Here is a 16571-nt window from a genome sequence, read left to right on the forward strand (position 1 = left end):
AAATAGAAGCTAATTCTCTGCTGCTCACTTCCTTCCACTCCGACATCATCTTATTTCCAAAGAGAATTCACCTCCCCCTGCCCCTGGCTCTGTCAGTCAATAGCAGTTATGAATGTACACGCCCCAGGACACCAGGCATGCTGTGGCTTGTAGTTGCACAATGGAATGGCAAATTTTTTTAATATACTGTTCTGCTTAGTCTGACTACAAATTGCTTTAACACCATGGGGGCATACTATTGGCTGTGGCATGGAAAAAAATGGGCTTTTATCGCAATTTTGGTGCTATAGCTTGTTTTTTCCCATGTGAAAAATGACCACTTTTCGCATGGAAACACATAGGATCCATGAAAAGCCGCAGATCTATGTGTTATTGCGGAAAAATGCTTACTTATCGGGGATTTGGTTTTGCCTGCCTCCTGGTAAGTGCGAGCATGGGAGCTAATAAGAAAGCCTCAGATAACTCAATTAGCTTACCGCAGCTAATTGGATACCGCCCCAAAGTGGTAGGGGTGGACTGAAAGCACGTCTCCCAATTCACAAGCAGAGCAGCCTGAAGATGTGCATACTGTACCTACTGTCTGTCTGTTGGCAGACTGGTCTGCTCTCTTTTTTTCTGTTCTTGTAGCTTTTACTGCCTGCTGTGCTGTTTAACCTTAGTTGATAGTTGGTGGATAATGGATGGTTGGTTCCCAGAAAAAGTAATAGAAACTGTGCATCGACTGGAGTCTATGAGATCATGTACTGGGAGATGCTCAATGTGGAATTAGTGCTTGCTGCAGACTTTTTGCTTGCAGACGGGGCTACAGGAGATACAACCGAAGTCTTGATAGGCACTGGGAATGATATTCAGGTAGACATGGAATGAAATGCAGAAGAGAGTAGAGTTGACAGTAGACTAACTTGGCTAGAACTGGGTTGGTCTGAAACCGGAGAAGCTCTGCATAGAATTGGAACTAGATACTTGATGCAGTGTATTTAATAGAGCTTAATAGTATACTATAACAGGGCTAGAACCGGGTTAGTACTGAGTTTGTCAAAAACCGGAGAAGCTCTATGTAGAACTAGTAATACTGGACTGGATTGAAGCTGGGAATTGAAACGACCAGGTGCTGAACCAGACTGGAACCGGTGATGCAGACCAGACAGGATCTGGGTACTGGACTGGACTGGAACCGGTGATGCTGGACTTGACTGAAACCGGGTACTGGACCAGGCTGGAACCAGACATGCTTGGCCAGACTGCAACCGGCAGTGCAGTTAGGTGGAATACCTCACTGGTAGCAGACAAGGTACTAGATTAGGAACTATAGATACGGGAGTTTAGGAATAGCTTGACACAGTGGGAACAGTTTTAGACATTGCACTGGCAAATGCTGAGTGTTTGGGATTTCCCTTTATACCCCTGGGTCATCTGGGATTGCCTGCAGGCGACATGTGAAACATGCTGGTCTCCCTTTGGTGGGTTTGCCATCATCTGATCCAGATGTCATGGCAGCACTCAGGGACCGGCACCGGCAGGGATTGCCGCATGTTAGCGCCAGGGACCTGCAGACAGTGGCAGTTATGCAAAATGGAGGCAGCAGCCGAAGTGAGGACAACAGACCAGTGGAAGACTTGATGTAGAGCCTGAATCTGGAGTGGGGTGACAAGTGAGTAACCCAGCAGCAAGGGAGACCGGGACATTTTGTAACACTATCCACTTTCTAGAAAGCCAAGCTCCAGCTCTTACTTGGTCCCAACATTAAATGAATAGCAATCACATTTAATAAGTATGCCTCCTTCCTCCTAGAAAGCCCTGAAATTAACAGCAGTCACACTTAATAAACAGGCCCTACTGTATTTATGAATACTTTGCCTTAGGAAATAGCATCTCTTATTGGTGCATTTTGCAGAGATAAGTGATGTTTTTTCTTATTTATCATTCCTGTCATTCCAGAACAGTGTATCCAATAAGAATTTGCATCGACAATGACTGTATCCAAGGGTGGTTTAAGAAAGAAGAGTGCTTGTGTACGGTCTCCTTCCTCTGATAGTGCAGGAGACTCTGGTGTGATGCTAGAGTGTAATGCACATGCACCTTGTCCCGGGAACATCTGAAAAACTATGAAAAGCTCGTCTTTTCGGTGCTTCCAAATTTACGTTGGGAACAAGGGGTCTACAGTGTTCAGCATGACTTATATATACTGTGTACATAGCCCCTATACTTCACCCTATAATGCCATTTGTATTATTATTAATAACATGAGTTTCTGTGACTTTCTATGAGTTCTATTTTATGTGTCAGGCTCTGCAAGTTTAAGATTTCCTCAATTATCTAGAAACAGTCGTATATGCATGATTTAAGACTCAATGAATAGCCATCATGGCGTCAGAAGGTGTTTAAGACTATAAAATCCTGTGCCCAGACAGTGCAGACCTCACATTAATACAATAACACTATTGTTAAATCAGTTTTTTTTAGGCTAATGTGTTTCTTTGAAAATAGGCTCAACAAACGTCTCTATTTTAAATGTGTTTATTATATAATTAATTTAATAATTGATAAAGCGTTGAACACGTCTGTTGAACTATTAAGCATATCTACTACACAGCTGTTTTTTAGTTGCATGATTTACATTTTACCAGCGAAGTGCCAATCACTTTTGTAGAATTTGTAGATAGATTTTAGGAATTAATTTTAACAATATTATTTGTGATATTTCATAAACAAAATAATTTAGTGCTTCCCACACTAGACATTAGCAGATGATGTGTCTGTCTGGAAGGTCAAAATGGATGAGTCCCTAGAGCCCGGTATAGCCCGGGGTTTCTATGGAAACCTCACACAGTTGAGTGTAAAATATATATTTGAACACTTCATACTATAGATTTTTTTTTAATCATTAGTTTTATACCACATTATACTGCAGAATGGGGATGCATATGAACAGATGTGTAGATCTGTTTCCTGGATAAAACGTAAAGTAAATGTCTCTCTCATTTTTAGTATGCATGTTCTTTTCGTTAATGTTTACGAGAAAGATGCTAATTACGGATACTTTTGAAACAGAGCTTAACGCAGCGTGATGTGGTCCAACAATTTTTCTTGGGGTTTGCAATGTTACAGAGGAGTGTGCTCCAGTGCCGTCTCCTGCTCTTTACTGTGAAGCCAGGCAGCCACCTTTACCAAGATGGCCGCCACAACCTCTGGGGAAGTCTTACTACAGATATATCACCTGCATTACTGCTACCACTACTGCTATCTCTTGTAACGTAATTGCTTAAGTTGTGTACACACGGTGAGATAAATCTGTTAGATTGTGACTATATAGTCAAGATCTTAATCAAAGTTAGCGCATATCTCAAGGTGTTTGGTAGCTTGCGATACCGATTTGATCCCGATGAGCGTCCCCGTGGGGCCGGTATTACAAGGGTAGATAGACTGTGCAGGCAAGTCAGTCTTGACTACCTAGTGTACTATCTAGTACTAAGTATAGTCAAAATTAGGCACTTAGTCAAAATCGTACATAGACAAAATCTCAAGTACAGATAGTCAAAATCTGTGCTATCTGGACTCAGATCGCATAGTCAAAATTGGGCATAGCAAGGATCTCCTATATCCTTCTACAACGGTTACCGCTGAGAACCATTGTTATTTTGAAAAAACCTCTAAACCTGCTTAAAGATAAACTATTAGACCTCATCTCATTCTGCTGGTGCCTATTTTTCTACACCATTATGACATAACACGCAATAGTATTCCACACTGTGCGACTGTTGTGTTGACTGAACCAACAAACACGATGCAATTTATTTATTCACTAAAACAAAAATAGCAACTGTGGATTATGCTTTCGATTAATTGCTCTATTCACAAAATGGCTGCTTTCGCAATGTTTTGTGTGACAGGATCACTTTTTGTGGACTTCTTGTTCTCCTGCACACTGTGAGACAAAAACACATGAATATGTCAGGACTCATAAATATTAGCCAGGCAGTGCCTCAGTGATGTCACCGGTTACTAGCAGATTGATAGGCTAGATACTGGTTTAGCACACAAAATGGTGGCTTCTTTTTCTTAAGGTATATTTTTCTGTTGATTTTGCTTTCAGGGTATGGAGTGTCAGGTACAACCATTCCCATGACCAGCTGGTCTTGACGGGCAGCAGTGACAGCCGGGTAATCCTTTCAAACATGGTCTCCATTTCTTCTGAACCATTTGGACACCTCGTTGATGATGAAGATTTGAGTGATCAGGAAGACAATCAGCATGATGAGAAGTAAGCTGAATAATCATTTATGAGTGATAATTTGCAGCAATAAATACTTATATTATTGATTTAAGACACACGCTAAATACAACAATTATTGTGTATGTTTGTATACAAGCCAAAAGGACAAAATTTAATATAGATGTTAATGTGTAAAAATGATCTAAAGGTGGCCAGCTCCCTGTCAAAAAAAAAAAATACAATGGCGTCAAAAAGTTTTTGCTCTCTTCCTTATTTCTTCTGGTTTGCATATTTTTCAAACGTATGTTTTAGATCTCCAAACAAAACTGAATATAAGACAAAGACAACCCGAGTAAACAACAAAATGCAGTTTTTAATTGATTATTTAAATTACTGAAGGAAAACATGATTTCTTGGTATTTACCAGTTAATCTTTTTCTCTGACTTCATCTGGGGGACATTTCTTAACCGTGGGGTTAGTGAGGGATAAAGGCGTCAGCACTTAATGAGATAACTTTTCAGCTGTATATAAGCTCCTCCCCTCCAACCCCTCCTCAGGTTGAACTTAAAAAGCTTAAAAGGATAGGTTGAATAAACAGCTACTGTACTAGCATCTATTGTTGTAGATAACCAAGACTTAGGTGAATCCGTCTGAATTCCTTGTACCAACAGGTCAATCCACTTCTCCATAGCTTTTGCTACCCAAGCTGAGGCCTTACTAGGTTTAAGTTTAGCCCCTGCAGCCATATAAATAGATTTAAGAGTAATTTCACATTTATGACCTGTGCAGTCTTTAAGAGAGGCATCTTCCGGAATAGGAAGTGCCGTAGCTTAAGAAAGTCATGCTATAGGAACATCTATACTTGGTGACTGTTCTCTATGCACGATATCACTATCTGGGCTAGGATACATTGATCAAAACCTGCGCGGCACATAGAATTTCTTCTCAGGATTTACCCACGGTTGTGCGATTAATTCACACAATTGCACCTAGGAAGGAAAAATACAGATTAATCAGTAAGATATATTTTCTTGACTGACATTCTCATTTAAATCAAAGACCTGGCAGACATCTTTGACCAAATCATCTACACTCTGTACACAACAGTATCTTCAATGAATTTAGACTGATTCCTCAAAATTACTTTCTTCTTCAGGGGAGCCTCAGATTCAGAAAAAAAAAACATCACTCTATCCGCACAGTGTCTATTGCGTGACAATATTGCTTTAGCCAGTCATTTCTCAAGTGAAAACAACGTTCTCTCTAAACCCAAGGATGTCCTTTCCATAGATCTGGCCCAAGGTAGAACCTCCCCGGGTGCAATGACCCCAGACCCTTCTGAATATTGATTGTCTAATAGTATAGTATCCTGTTCTATCCTGGATACACCCTGTATGTGACCCAAATTTATTCTGATTGGACACAGGATTCGATTTTTTTATTTTCCCTCAGAAGCTTTAGACAGGGCAAAGGATCTAACCCAGGCTGGCTCTTCCATCGGCCCAGCTGAAGTTTCCACCACCTGATGCAACAGTTCATCACAAGCAGTACATCTAGCATGTCTGTCCCCAACCAGTAACTAGACTTCCCTCCTCCATACTTACCTTAGATGTATTCCCCTTATCAGATATGTTATAATTTTTTCTATGGAAAATACACACTGACAGTATTTACAGTATACTGATGTATACTGATGTATCACGCAGCATATATACAGAATTTTTTTTTTCAAAAAATATCTGAGTAAAACATAAACTTGTCAGATACTTATCTAGACTCCCACATGACTCCCTCATCCCTGAACTGGACTCCAGCCACTAGACTCCACTTAGGAAGCCAGATGCCCTTTGTTCTATAAGCAAGGAGAGGGTTTCTGAGCTGGAAACAAAGACCTGCTTCGTGGGACTTAGGGGAGGGAACGGCCCAACCCCACTAAGGGTTAATGGTCCCATTCCCCGCTGACAGGAGGCTAGCTCCTGAGGGAACTATGTGCAAGCCCCACCACGGTGAGCGTACATTCCCACACTACGCCGCCACCCCTAACAGAGCCAGAAGAAAGAAGAGTGGTGAGTACTAAGTCGGCGTCCTGGTTACCATGTTGCCGGCCATTATAGTATAAGTGTACAAAGAGGCACAGCTTCCACACGGGGCGGACGGAGTCACCAAACTTAGTGTACACAGTACCCAGACTGGCAATACAGGCATAAAAGGGGAATGTTTACATTTTATGCACTCAGACACATAAAGCCAGTATAAAGAAGAGCGGGAAGACCGTGATCCATTGAAAGGGCGGAGCTTCACTAAGAGTGGTTCCAGCAGTTCACAGGCGCCATTTTACCCTATTGCAGCTGACACAGACTCTGACTGACAGGGACGCGCAGCTCCTCCAGAGAGTCTCTAGATTACCTCAGCGGTACCAGTGGGTCATAGCAGGGGGGAGCGATATAACAGTGTACTAAGTCCCTAATCTAGCTACTTAGTCTGCGACCCGCCTAAGCTTGGCTTTAGCAAAAAGGGTGCCGTGTGCTGGTCCTCTCTCTTTGTCTCTCAGGAAGGGCTCTTTGTGGGTTAATTGTGCAGTTAACCTTTTCCTGTGTGTGTGCTGTCACTGCTGCAGTATGTCAGGCAAAGAGTGTGTTTCATGTAAGGCACAGTGCTCCTCTTCTCCAGGGTGTTCACTAGTGTGTGCTCAGTGTAGTATCCCTTCTCAGGCTAGTGGGGTGGAGACAGCATGGTTGGACTCCATTAGGGGATGATTTCCACCATCTCTACTAAATTATCTCGTAATGAGAAAGAGACGTAATACTTAAGACAGTTTATGGCTGAGTGTATGCAAGGGGACTCAGTACTCAGACCAGCGTCTCAGTCCTCTACCATTTGTCCACAAAAACGTACTTTGGCCCAGATCCTGCATTCTGACTCTGATAATGAAGGGTCAGAAATGGAGGAAGGTGAGGTGGACATAGAGTTAGGGGAGGGTACTCTGTCGCAGGGTGTAGAGGCTCTCATAGATTCTATCAGAGAAGTCCTAAATATCCCTGATAAGGTGACAGAGGAGTGTGAGGAATCTTACTTTAATATAAAGAAAAAATCCTCAGCCACTTGTCCCGTATCAAAGGAACTAAATACCCTGTTTGAAGAACCGTCGGTTAATCCAGATAAGAAATTTCAAATTCCTAGGCGGTTATTATCATCTTTTCCTTTTCCTCTCGATAGTGGATACATCAGGCTCCAGGCTCTCACGTAAAATAGTATTACCTGTTCCTGGTGCAGCCTCCCTAAAAGATACAGTTGATCGTAAGATTGAGACTACACTCAAATCTTTGTATACAGCTGCAGGGGTGGCCCAGAGACCCACTATAGCATGTGGGTGGATTACTCGAGCCATTGATATATGGTCTGGTAATTTAATCGAGGGGTTAGACACCTTACCTCAAGAGGAAATTGTGTTACTCCTGCAGCACATACAGGACAATGCGAACTTTATGGTGGAAACCATTAAAGAAATACTGTAGGTTTGCTCAATGCACTCACTACAGCTATGGCAGTGTCGGCACACAGAGGATTATGGCTACGTCAGTGGACTGCTGACGCAGATTCCAAAAAAGGTGTGGAAGGCCTGCCGTTCACAGGGGAGGCCTTATTTGTTGATGAACTCGACAAGTGGATCTCACGAGCTACTGCGGGTAAGTCCACTTATTTACCTTTCTGCAGCTCCGCCAGCCAGGAAGGCCTACTCAGGACCCAATTTACAGTCTTTTCAGACTGCCAAGTTTAGGGGCATGGCCAGAGGTTCTTCTACCGCCGCCAGAGGTGCTAGAGGTAAACCGCGCAAACCAGCAACTGCTGGTTCACAGAAACAGAGCTCAGGCTCTGCTTCCTCAAAACTTTCCGCATGACGGTGGACCGCAGTGCCTGGGAGACAGGCAGGTGGGAGGCCGATACAATTCTTCAGTCACACCTGGACAAGATCTTGCCATAATCCCTGGGTCATAGACCTTATATCACAGGGCTACAGGCTGGAGTTCCAGAATCTCCCACCTCACAGAATCTTCAAATCAAGCTTACCAGTTTCACAAGAAGCAAAAGTAAACTTACAAGAAGCCATTCAAAAACTGTTAAAAACCCAGGTCATTGTTCCAGTTCCACCCCATCTACAAAACAGGGGATACTATTCCAGCTTGTTTGTAGTTCCGAAACCGTATGGTTCAGTAAGACGGATTATGAATCCCAAATCATTGAACCCGTACTTACGCTTTTTCAAGATGGAGTCTCTGAGAGCAGTGATCTAAGGTCTGGAAGAGGGGGAATTCCTAGCGTCTCTGGATGTCAAGGATGCGTACCTTCACATTCCGATCTGGCCGCCTCATCAGGCTTATCTATGGTTTGCACTGCAGGACTGTCACTACCAGTTTCAGGCCCTGCCATTTGGTTTTTCCACGGCACCGAGGGTGTTCACCAAAGTTATGGCAGAGATGATGATGTTGCTCCGCAGACAGGGAGTAAACGTAATTCCTTACCTTGACGATCTTCTGATAAAGGCTGCATCCAGGGAGCAGTTGTTGGAGAACATTGGTCTAACGACCAGATTACTCCTGGTTCAAGGGTGGATTCTGAACCTACCAAAATGTCACCTAGAACCAACGTAGAAGATTAATTTCCTAGGAATGATACTGGACACAGAGTCTCAGAGAGAGTTCCTTCCCTTGGAAAAGGCAATGGTGATCCAGTCGATGGTTCGTGCTGTCTTGAAGCCGACCTGAATCTCAGTACATCTGTGCATCTGCCTTCTGGGGAAAATGGTGGCTTCTTACGAAGCAATTCCGTACAGAAAGTTTCATGCGAGGGCCTTCCAGCTGGATCTGTTGGACAAATGGTCCGGCTCGCATCTTCACATTTATCAGGGGATTCGTCTGTCGCCAAAAGCCAGGATCTCCCTCCTGTGGTGGCTACAAACTTCTCACCTAGTGGAAGGACAATGGTTCAGGATTCAGAATTGGATTCTGCTACCCACAGACGCAAGCCTCAGTGGTTTGGGTGCAGTCACCCAGGGGGTGCAGTTTCAAGGAAGATGGTCAAGTCAGGAAATCGTTCTTCCAATAAGAATCCTGGAACCCAGGGCTGTCTACAACGCCCTTCTGCAGGCCTCATCTCTTCTTCAGAATCAGGGCATTCAAGTTCAGTCGGACAATGTGACAGCGGTGTCTTACAGCAACCGACAGGGCGGAACGAAATGCAGGGCCGCAATGTCAGAGGTTTCAAGAATTCTCCTCTGGGCGGAAAAACATGCCGTGGCATTGTCGGCTATCTACATTCCGGGAGTTGACAACTGGGAAGGGGACTTCCTCAGCAGACACGACCTGCACCCGGGGTAATGGGCTTCCACCCGGAGGTGTTCCAGTGGTGGATGCGTCGGTGGTGTTACCCACAAATCGACATGATGGCCTCTCAACCAGAAGCACAGGCGGTATTGTTCCAGGTCGAGGGACCCACAAGCTGTAGCGGTCGACGCCCTGACAACTCCGTGGGTTTACCAGCTGGTGTACGTGTTTCCTCCCATTCCTCTGATTCCAGGAGTTCTCAAGAATAAAAAGGGAAAGCGTTCAAGCGATTCTCATTGCTCCAGGACTGGCCGCGAAGGGCCTGGTATGCGGATCTTATCGAGATGCTAATCGAAGATCCGTGGCCTCTGCCTCTTCGGTAGGATCTTCTGCAACAGGGTCCATTTGTCTATCAAGACTTACCATGGCTACGTTTGACGGCATGGAAGTTAAACGGCTGATTGTAGCCAGGAGAGGGATTCCTGACATGGTCATCCCGACAATGATCCAAGCCAGGAAAGAGGTAACGTCAAAATATTACCATTGTATCTGGAAGTAATATGTCTCTTGGTGTGAGAGCAGACAATATTCTACGGTGGAATTTCATCTGGGACGTTTCTTGCTTTTTCTGCAGTCGGGAGTTGACGTGGGCCTACGGCTAGGCTCCATAAAAGTTCAGATTGTCTATTTTCTTTCAGAAACAATTGGCTTCTCTCCCTGAGGTCCAGACGTTCTTGAAAGGTGTTCTTCACATCCACCCTCCCTTTGTGCTTCCCACGGTACCTTGGGATCTCAATTTGGTTCTGATATTCCTCCAATCGGACTGGTTTGAACCGTTACAAATTATCTTACGTGGAAGACGGTCACACTGTTGGCCTTGGCTTCGGCAAGACGCGTTTCGTAGCTGGGGCCGTTGTCTCACAAGAGCCCCTACTTGATTTTCCATGAGGACAGAGCGGAACTCAGGACTCGTCAGCAATTCCTTCCTGAGGTGGTGTTGGCGTTTCACATCAACCAGCCAATTGTGGTCCCGGTTGTTACTGACACCTCTTCTACTTCAACGTCCTTGGACGTTGTAAGGGCTTTGAAGGTTTATGTAAAGCGAACTGCTCGTCACAGGAAATCCGACTCGCTGTTCATTTTATGTGATGCCAACAAGATTGTGTGTCAAGCTTCAAAGCAGTTGATTGATCGCTGGATCAGGCTCACTATCTAGCATGCTTATTCCACGGCAGGCTTGCCGATTCCTAAATCTATACAGGCCCACTCTACTAGGTCGGTGGGTTCCTTGTGGGCGGCTGCCTGGGGTGTCTCGGCTTTACAGCTATGCCGAGCAGCTACTTGGTCAGCTTCAAGTTTTACAAGTTTGATACCTTAGCCTCTGAGGACATTCAGTTTGGTTAGTCAGTTCTGCAGAAACCACAGCACTCTCCCACCCGGTTTTGGAGCGTTGATACTTCCCCATGGAACTAAATGGATTCCCAGTATCCCCTAGGACGTAAGAGAAATAAGGATTTTAATTACCTACCAGTAAATCCTTTTCTCGTAGTATGTAGGGGATATTGGGCGCCCGCCCGGTGCTTTGTTTTTCCTGCACAGTTACTTATTTAACTACTGTTGTTTGGTTCAGCTGTTGCTGTTCTGGTTTTCAAGTTTGGTTAGCATGGCTTCCCTCTTGTTGTGTGTGCTGGTTCAAAATATCATTACTTTCCTTAACTATATCCTTCTGTCAAAGTACGTCCGTCTCCTTGGGCACAGTTTCCTAGACTGAGTCTGGTAGGAGGGGCATAGAGGGAGGAGCCAGCACACGTTATCAATCTTCTATAGTGCCCATGCCTCCAAGTGGTTCCGTCTATACCCCATGGTACTAAAGGGGATTACTGGTATCCCCTACGGACTACGAGAAAAGGATTTACCGGTAGGTAATTAAAAGCCTATATTTTTATTTTATTTTTGCAAAAATAACACACGCCTTTATGTTCCTATAGGTAAGCATTGGTTTTCGCCTTGCAACTCTCCCATGCATATCGTTTTTGTCCAGTCTATTTGTTATGGTGGAATCATGAACACTAATATTAACTGTAGCGAGCAAGGTCTGCAGTTCTTTAGATGTTTGTCTAGGTTCTTTTGTGACTTTATGGATGAGTCGTCAGTGTGCACTTGAAAGAAATTTGGTAGGTTGGCCACTCGTGATAAGATTCACCAATGTTCCAAGTTTTCTTCATTTGGAGATAATAGATCTCACAATGGTTTGTTGGTGTCCCAGAGCTTTAGAAATTGCTTTGTAACCCTTTCCAGACTTTTATATATTTCAATAACTTTCTCAAATATTTAGGAATTTCTTTTGATCTGATCATGGCATACTGTGCTGCTTGTTGAGACCTTGTGACTTCAAATTGCTGGAAAGGTTCTAGTTTAGTGATGTTTAGATTCAACAGGGATCGAACCTGATTGTGTTTAGTCTAATTGAACCCAGGCATCAATTCAATTTGGTTCATAGATTGAATGAGTAACTAATGGTCAATTACTATTACCCCTTTCACATCGCAAAAATAACCCGGTATCGACCCGTCATATTGCCGCGTCGACACGGGTCAGTGTGCGATGTGAAAGGGGCCTTGGAGAATTCCCGGGTCGCCCGACCCGGTAATTCAACCTGGGTAATAAGAAGGGTTATTCCCAGGTTGAATACCGTGACAGTAGCAGTGTAAACGGGTTCCCGGGTCGATGCGACCCGGGACCTGTTTACTACATAGGCAGAGGTGGAGCGAAGATGAGCTCATCTCCCAGCCCCGCCTCCACCCCAGCCCCCGCTTCCGGCTCCGCCCCTTGCTGCTATGCTAGCGCTGAGGCTCCAATGCCGGATCCCACCTGGGATGACCCGTTTCCAATTCCTGGGTGGGATCCGGCATTGGAGATGTGAAAGGGGTATTTCTCATACGTCCTAGAGGATGCTGGGGACTCCAAAAGGACCATGGGGTACAGATGGATCCGCAGGAGCTTGGGCACACTATAAAGACTTAAACTGGGTGTGAACTGACTCCTCCCTCTATGCCCCTCCTCCAGACCTCAGTTAGACTTTGTGCCCAGGAGTGATGGGTCACACACTAGGGGAGCTCTCCTGAGTTTCTCTGAAAGACTTTGTTAGGTTTTTTATTTTCAGGCAGACCTGCTGGCTACAGGCTCCCTGCAGCGTGGGAGTGAGGGGAGGGAAGCAGGACCTACTTCTTAGTTTAAAGGCTCTGCTTCTCGGCTACTGGACACCATTAGCTCCAGAGGGTTCGATCACTTGGTGCGCTTAGCAGCTTGTTCCCGAAGCCACGCCGTCCATCCCCTCACAGAAGCCAGAAGAAAGAAGTCGGGTGAGTATGTGAAGAACAGAAGACTTCAGTGACGGCAGAAGACTTCAGTAACGGAGGTAACAGATCGTGCTACACTCCATGCTCCCACACACCAACGCACTCACAGGGTGCAGGGCGCTGGGGGGGAGCGCCCTGGGCAGCAGGTTACTGTTTTCTTTTAAGGCTGGCATGAAAGCATATCGGTGCTGGGGCACTGTCTCTCCTACCCCCACCAGCATATAACAGCGCGCTGCGCGCCATTTCTCCCCGCAGCCAGCTCCCACGGATGCAGGGGGGGGGGGAGCGCCCTGGGCAGCATATTAGAAGTTGATGGGCTGTTGAGATCAGTCTGGTGATGCCGAGGCTCCGTGCCCTGGACCCCGCCAGCATGTTCAAGCGTTACGCGCCGTTTCTCCCTGGACGCCAGCTCCATGGGTGCAGGGCGCCGGGAGGGAGGGGGGCGCCCTGGGCTGCATAGTTTATTTATACATCCCCGGCGCCGCACGCGATACCGCCGGGCATAAAGGTGCTCCCACACACCAACGTTTTACTTGGGTGCAGGGTGCAGGGGGGGCGCCCTGAACGGCAGTGTTTTGAGTGTATAAAGAGGGGCCGCTCTCTTCCTACTTATATTCTACGCACCCACTCAAACATACCCTGACCGTTTCTGGCACCACAGCAGCAGCCGCTGATTGCCCATGCCACCGATGTCAGGCCAGGCAGGAAAAAAGCAATACAAGTGTAGTAGAAGTGACAAGTGCTGCTCAGCCCCTCTCTCTCTCCATCAGGTCTCTTTCTCCCTCCCTCTGCCCCCCCCCCCCCCTCAAACCACACCTCTCTCTCTCTCTCTCTCTGCCCTCTCAATATCACGCCCTCTTTCTCTTTCAGCCCTTTCTCCCTCAACCATCTCTCTCTCTGCCCTCTCTCTCAGGCCCTTCTCCCTCTTCCTCTCCTCCTCCATCTCTCCCTCCCCTCTCTTTCTCAACCTCCCTCCTTCCTCTCTTTTTCTTCCTCCCTCCATCTCCCCCCTTTCTCTCCCTAACTCTTCCTCATCCCCTCCTTCCTCCTCTCCCCACGTCCCCTTTCTCTCCAGCTCCTCTCTCTCGCTCCCTCTCTCCCCTCTCTTTTGATCCCCGTCTCCCCTCTCTCTCTCCCTCTCTCCCCCGCCTCCCCCTCTCTCTGCCCCTCCCTCCCTCTCTCCCTCCATCTCTCTATCTCTCTTTCTCTCCTTCTGTCTCCCTGCCTATTTATCTTTCCCTCCATCTCTTCGTCTCTCTCTCTCTGTTCCCCTACACCTCTCTTTCTTCCTCTCCACCTCTCTCTTACTCCCTCTCTCTTCTCTACACTGGTACTAAGACCATTCGGCGCATTACATATACATTTCTCTAACGTCCTAGTGGATGCTGGGACTCCGTCAGGACCATGGGGAATAGCGGGCTCCGCAGGAGACAGGGCACATCTAAAAAAAAGCTTTTAGGTCACATGGTGCGTACTGGCTCCTCCCCCTATGACCCTCCTCCAAGCCTCAGTTAGGTTTTTGTGCCCGTCCGAGAGGGTGCAATCTAGGTGGCTCTCCTAAAGAGCTGTTTAGAAAAGTTTTTTTTTAGGTTTCAATCTCAGTGATTCCTGCTGGCAACAGGATCACTGCATCGAGGGACTTAGGGGAGAGATTTCCAACTCACCTGCGTGCAGGATGGATTGGAGTCTTAGGCTACTGGACACTTAGCTCCAGAGGGAGTCGGAACACAGGTCAGCCTGGGGTTCGTCCCGGAGCCGCGCCGCCGATCCCCCTTACAGACGCTGAAGAGACGGCAGAACGGAGGTCCGGAAAGCAGGCGGCAGAAGACTCCTCAGTCTTCTTGAAGGTAGCGCACAGCACGGCAGCTGTGCGCCATTGTTGTCACACGGCTCACTGACTCAGTCACGGAGGGTGCAGGGCGCTGCTGGGGGCGCCCTGGGCAGCAATATAATTACCTTTAGTGGCAAAATAAATACATCACATATAGCCATTAAGGCTATATGTATGTATTTTAACCCAGGCCAGTTTCTTAAAAACCGGGGAAAAGCCCGCCGAAAAAGGGGCGGAGCTTATTCTCCTCAGCACTCGGCGCCATTTTCCTGCTCAGCTCCGCTGGTGAGGAAGGCTCCCAGGTCTCTCCCCTGCACTGCACTACAGAAACAGGGTAACAAAGAGAAGGGGGGCATAAATTGGCGATATTTATATATTAAGAGCGCATATATAGTAAACAACACCTTCTAGGGTTGTTTATATACATTTATAGCGCTTTTGGTGTGTGCTGGCAAACTCTCCCTCTGTCTCCCCAAAGGGCTAGGGGGTCCTGTCTTCGATTAGAGCATTCCCTGTGTGGCTGCTGTGTGTCGGTACGTGTGTGTCGACATGTATGAGGACGATGTTGGTGTGGAGGCAGAGCAATTGCCGATGATGGTAATGTCACCCCCTAGGGAGTCGACACCGGAATGGATGGCTTTAGTTATGGAATTACGTGATAATGTCAGCACATTACAAAAGTCAGTTGACGAAATAAGACGCCCGGCAAACCAGTTAGTACCGGTTCAGGCGTCTCAGACACCGTCAGGGGCTGTAAAACGTCCTTTACCTCAGTCAGTCGACACGGGTACCGACACAGATGAATCTAGTGTCGACGGTGAAGAAACAAACGTATTTTCCAATAGGGCCACACGTTATATGATCACGGCAATGAAGGAGGCTTTGCAGATCTCTGATACTGCTGGTACCTCAAAAAGGGGTATTATGTGGGGGGTGAAAAAACTACCTGTATTTTTTCCAGAATCAGAGGAATTGAATGACGTGTGTGATGAAGCGTGGGTTAACCCCGATAGAAAACTGCTAATTTCCAAGAAGTTATTGGCATTATACCCTTTCCCACCAGAGGTTAGGGCGCGCTGGGAAACACCCCCTAGGGTGGATAAGGCGCTCACACGTTTATCAAAGCAAGTGGCGTTGCCGTCTCCTGATACGGCCGCCCTCAAGGATCCAGCAGATAGGAGGCTGGAAACTACACTGAAGAGTATATACACACATACTGGTGTTATACTGCGACCGGCAATAGCCTCAGCCTGGATGTGCAGTGCTGGGGTAGTGTGGTTGGATTCTCTGACTGAAAATATTGATACCCTGGATAGGGACAGTATTTTATTGACTCTAGAGCAATTAAAGGATGCTTTCCTTTATATGCGAGATGCTCAGAGGGATGTTTGTACTCTAGCATCAAGAGTAAGCGCGATGTCCATATCTGCCAGAAGAAGTTTATGGACGCGACAGTGGTCAGGTGATGCGGATTCCAAGAGGCATATGGAAGTATTGCCATATAAAGGAGAGGAATTGTTTGGGGTTGGTCTTTCGGACCTGGTGGCCATGGCAACTGCCGGCAAATCCACTTTTTTACCTCAGACCCCCTCCCAACAGAAAAAGACACCGTCTTTTCAGCCGCAGTCCTTTCGCTCCTATAAAAAGCGACCAAAAGGACAGTCTTATCTGCCGCGAGGCAGAGGAAAGGGTAAGAAAGGGCAGCAAGCAGCCCCTGCCCAGGAACAGAAGCCCGCCCCGGCTTCTACAAAGCCATCAGCATGACGCTGGGGCTTTACAAGCGGACTCAGGAACGGTGGGGGGTCGACTCAAGATTTTCAGCAATCAATGGGTTCACTCACAAGTG

At 46.5% G+C, this 16571-nt stretch overlaps 1 protein-coding gene across 1 annotated transcript in view; it reads left to right on the forward strand.

Moving 5' to 3' along the window:
• The window catches only part of EIPR1 (EARP complex and GARP complex interacting protein 1), a 568820-nt gene that overhangs the window by 537318 nt on the left and 14931 nt on the right, over window positions 1-16571 (forward strand). The window contains exon 8 of the mRNA XM_063915479.1: window positions 4094-4261. Coding sequence (XP_063771549.1) covers window positions 4094-4261 — 168 coding nt within the window. The remainder of the gene's footprint in view (window positions 1-4093; window positions 4262-16571) is intronic.

This window comes from Pseudophryne corroboree, chromosome 4 (assembly GCF_028390025.1).
Source record: "Pseudophryne corroboree isolate aPseCor3 chromosome 4, aPseCor3.hap2, whole genome shotgun sequence".
NCBI lineage: Eukaryota > Metazoa > Chordata > Amphibia > Anura > Myobatrachidae > Pseudophryne > Pseudophryne corroboree.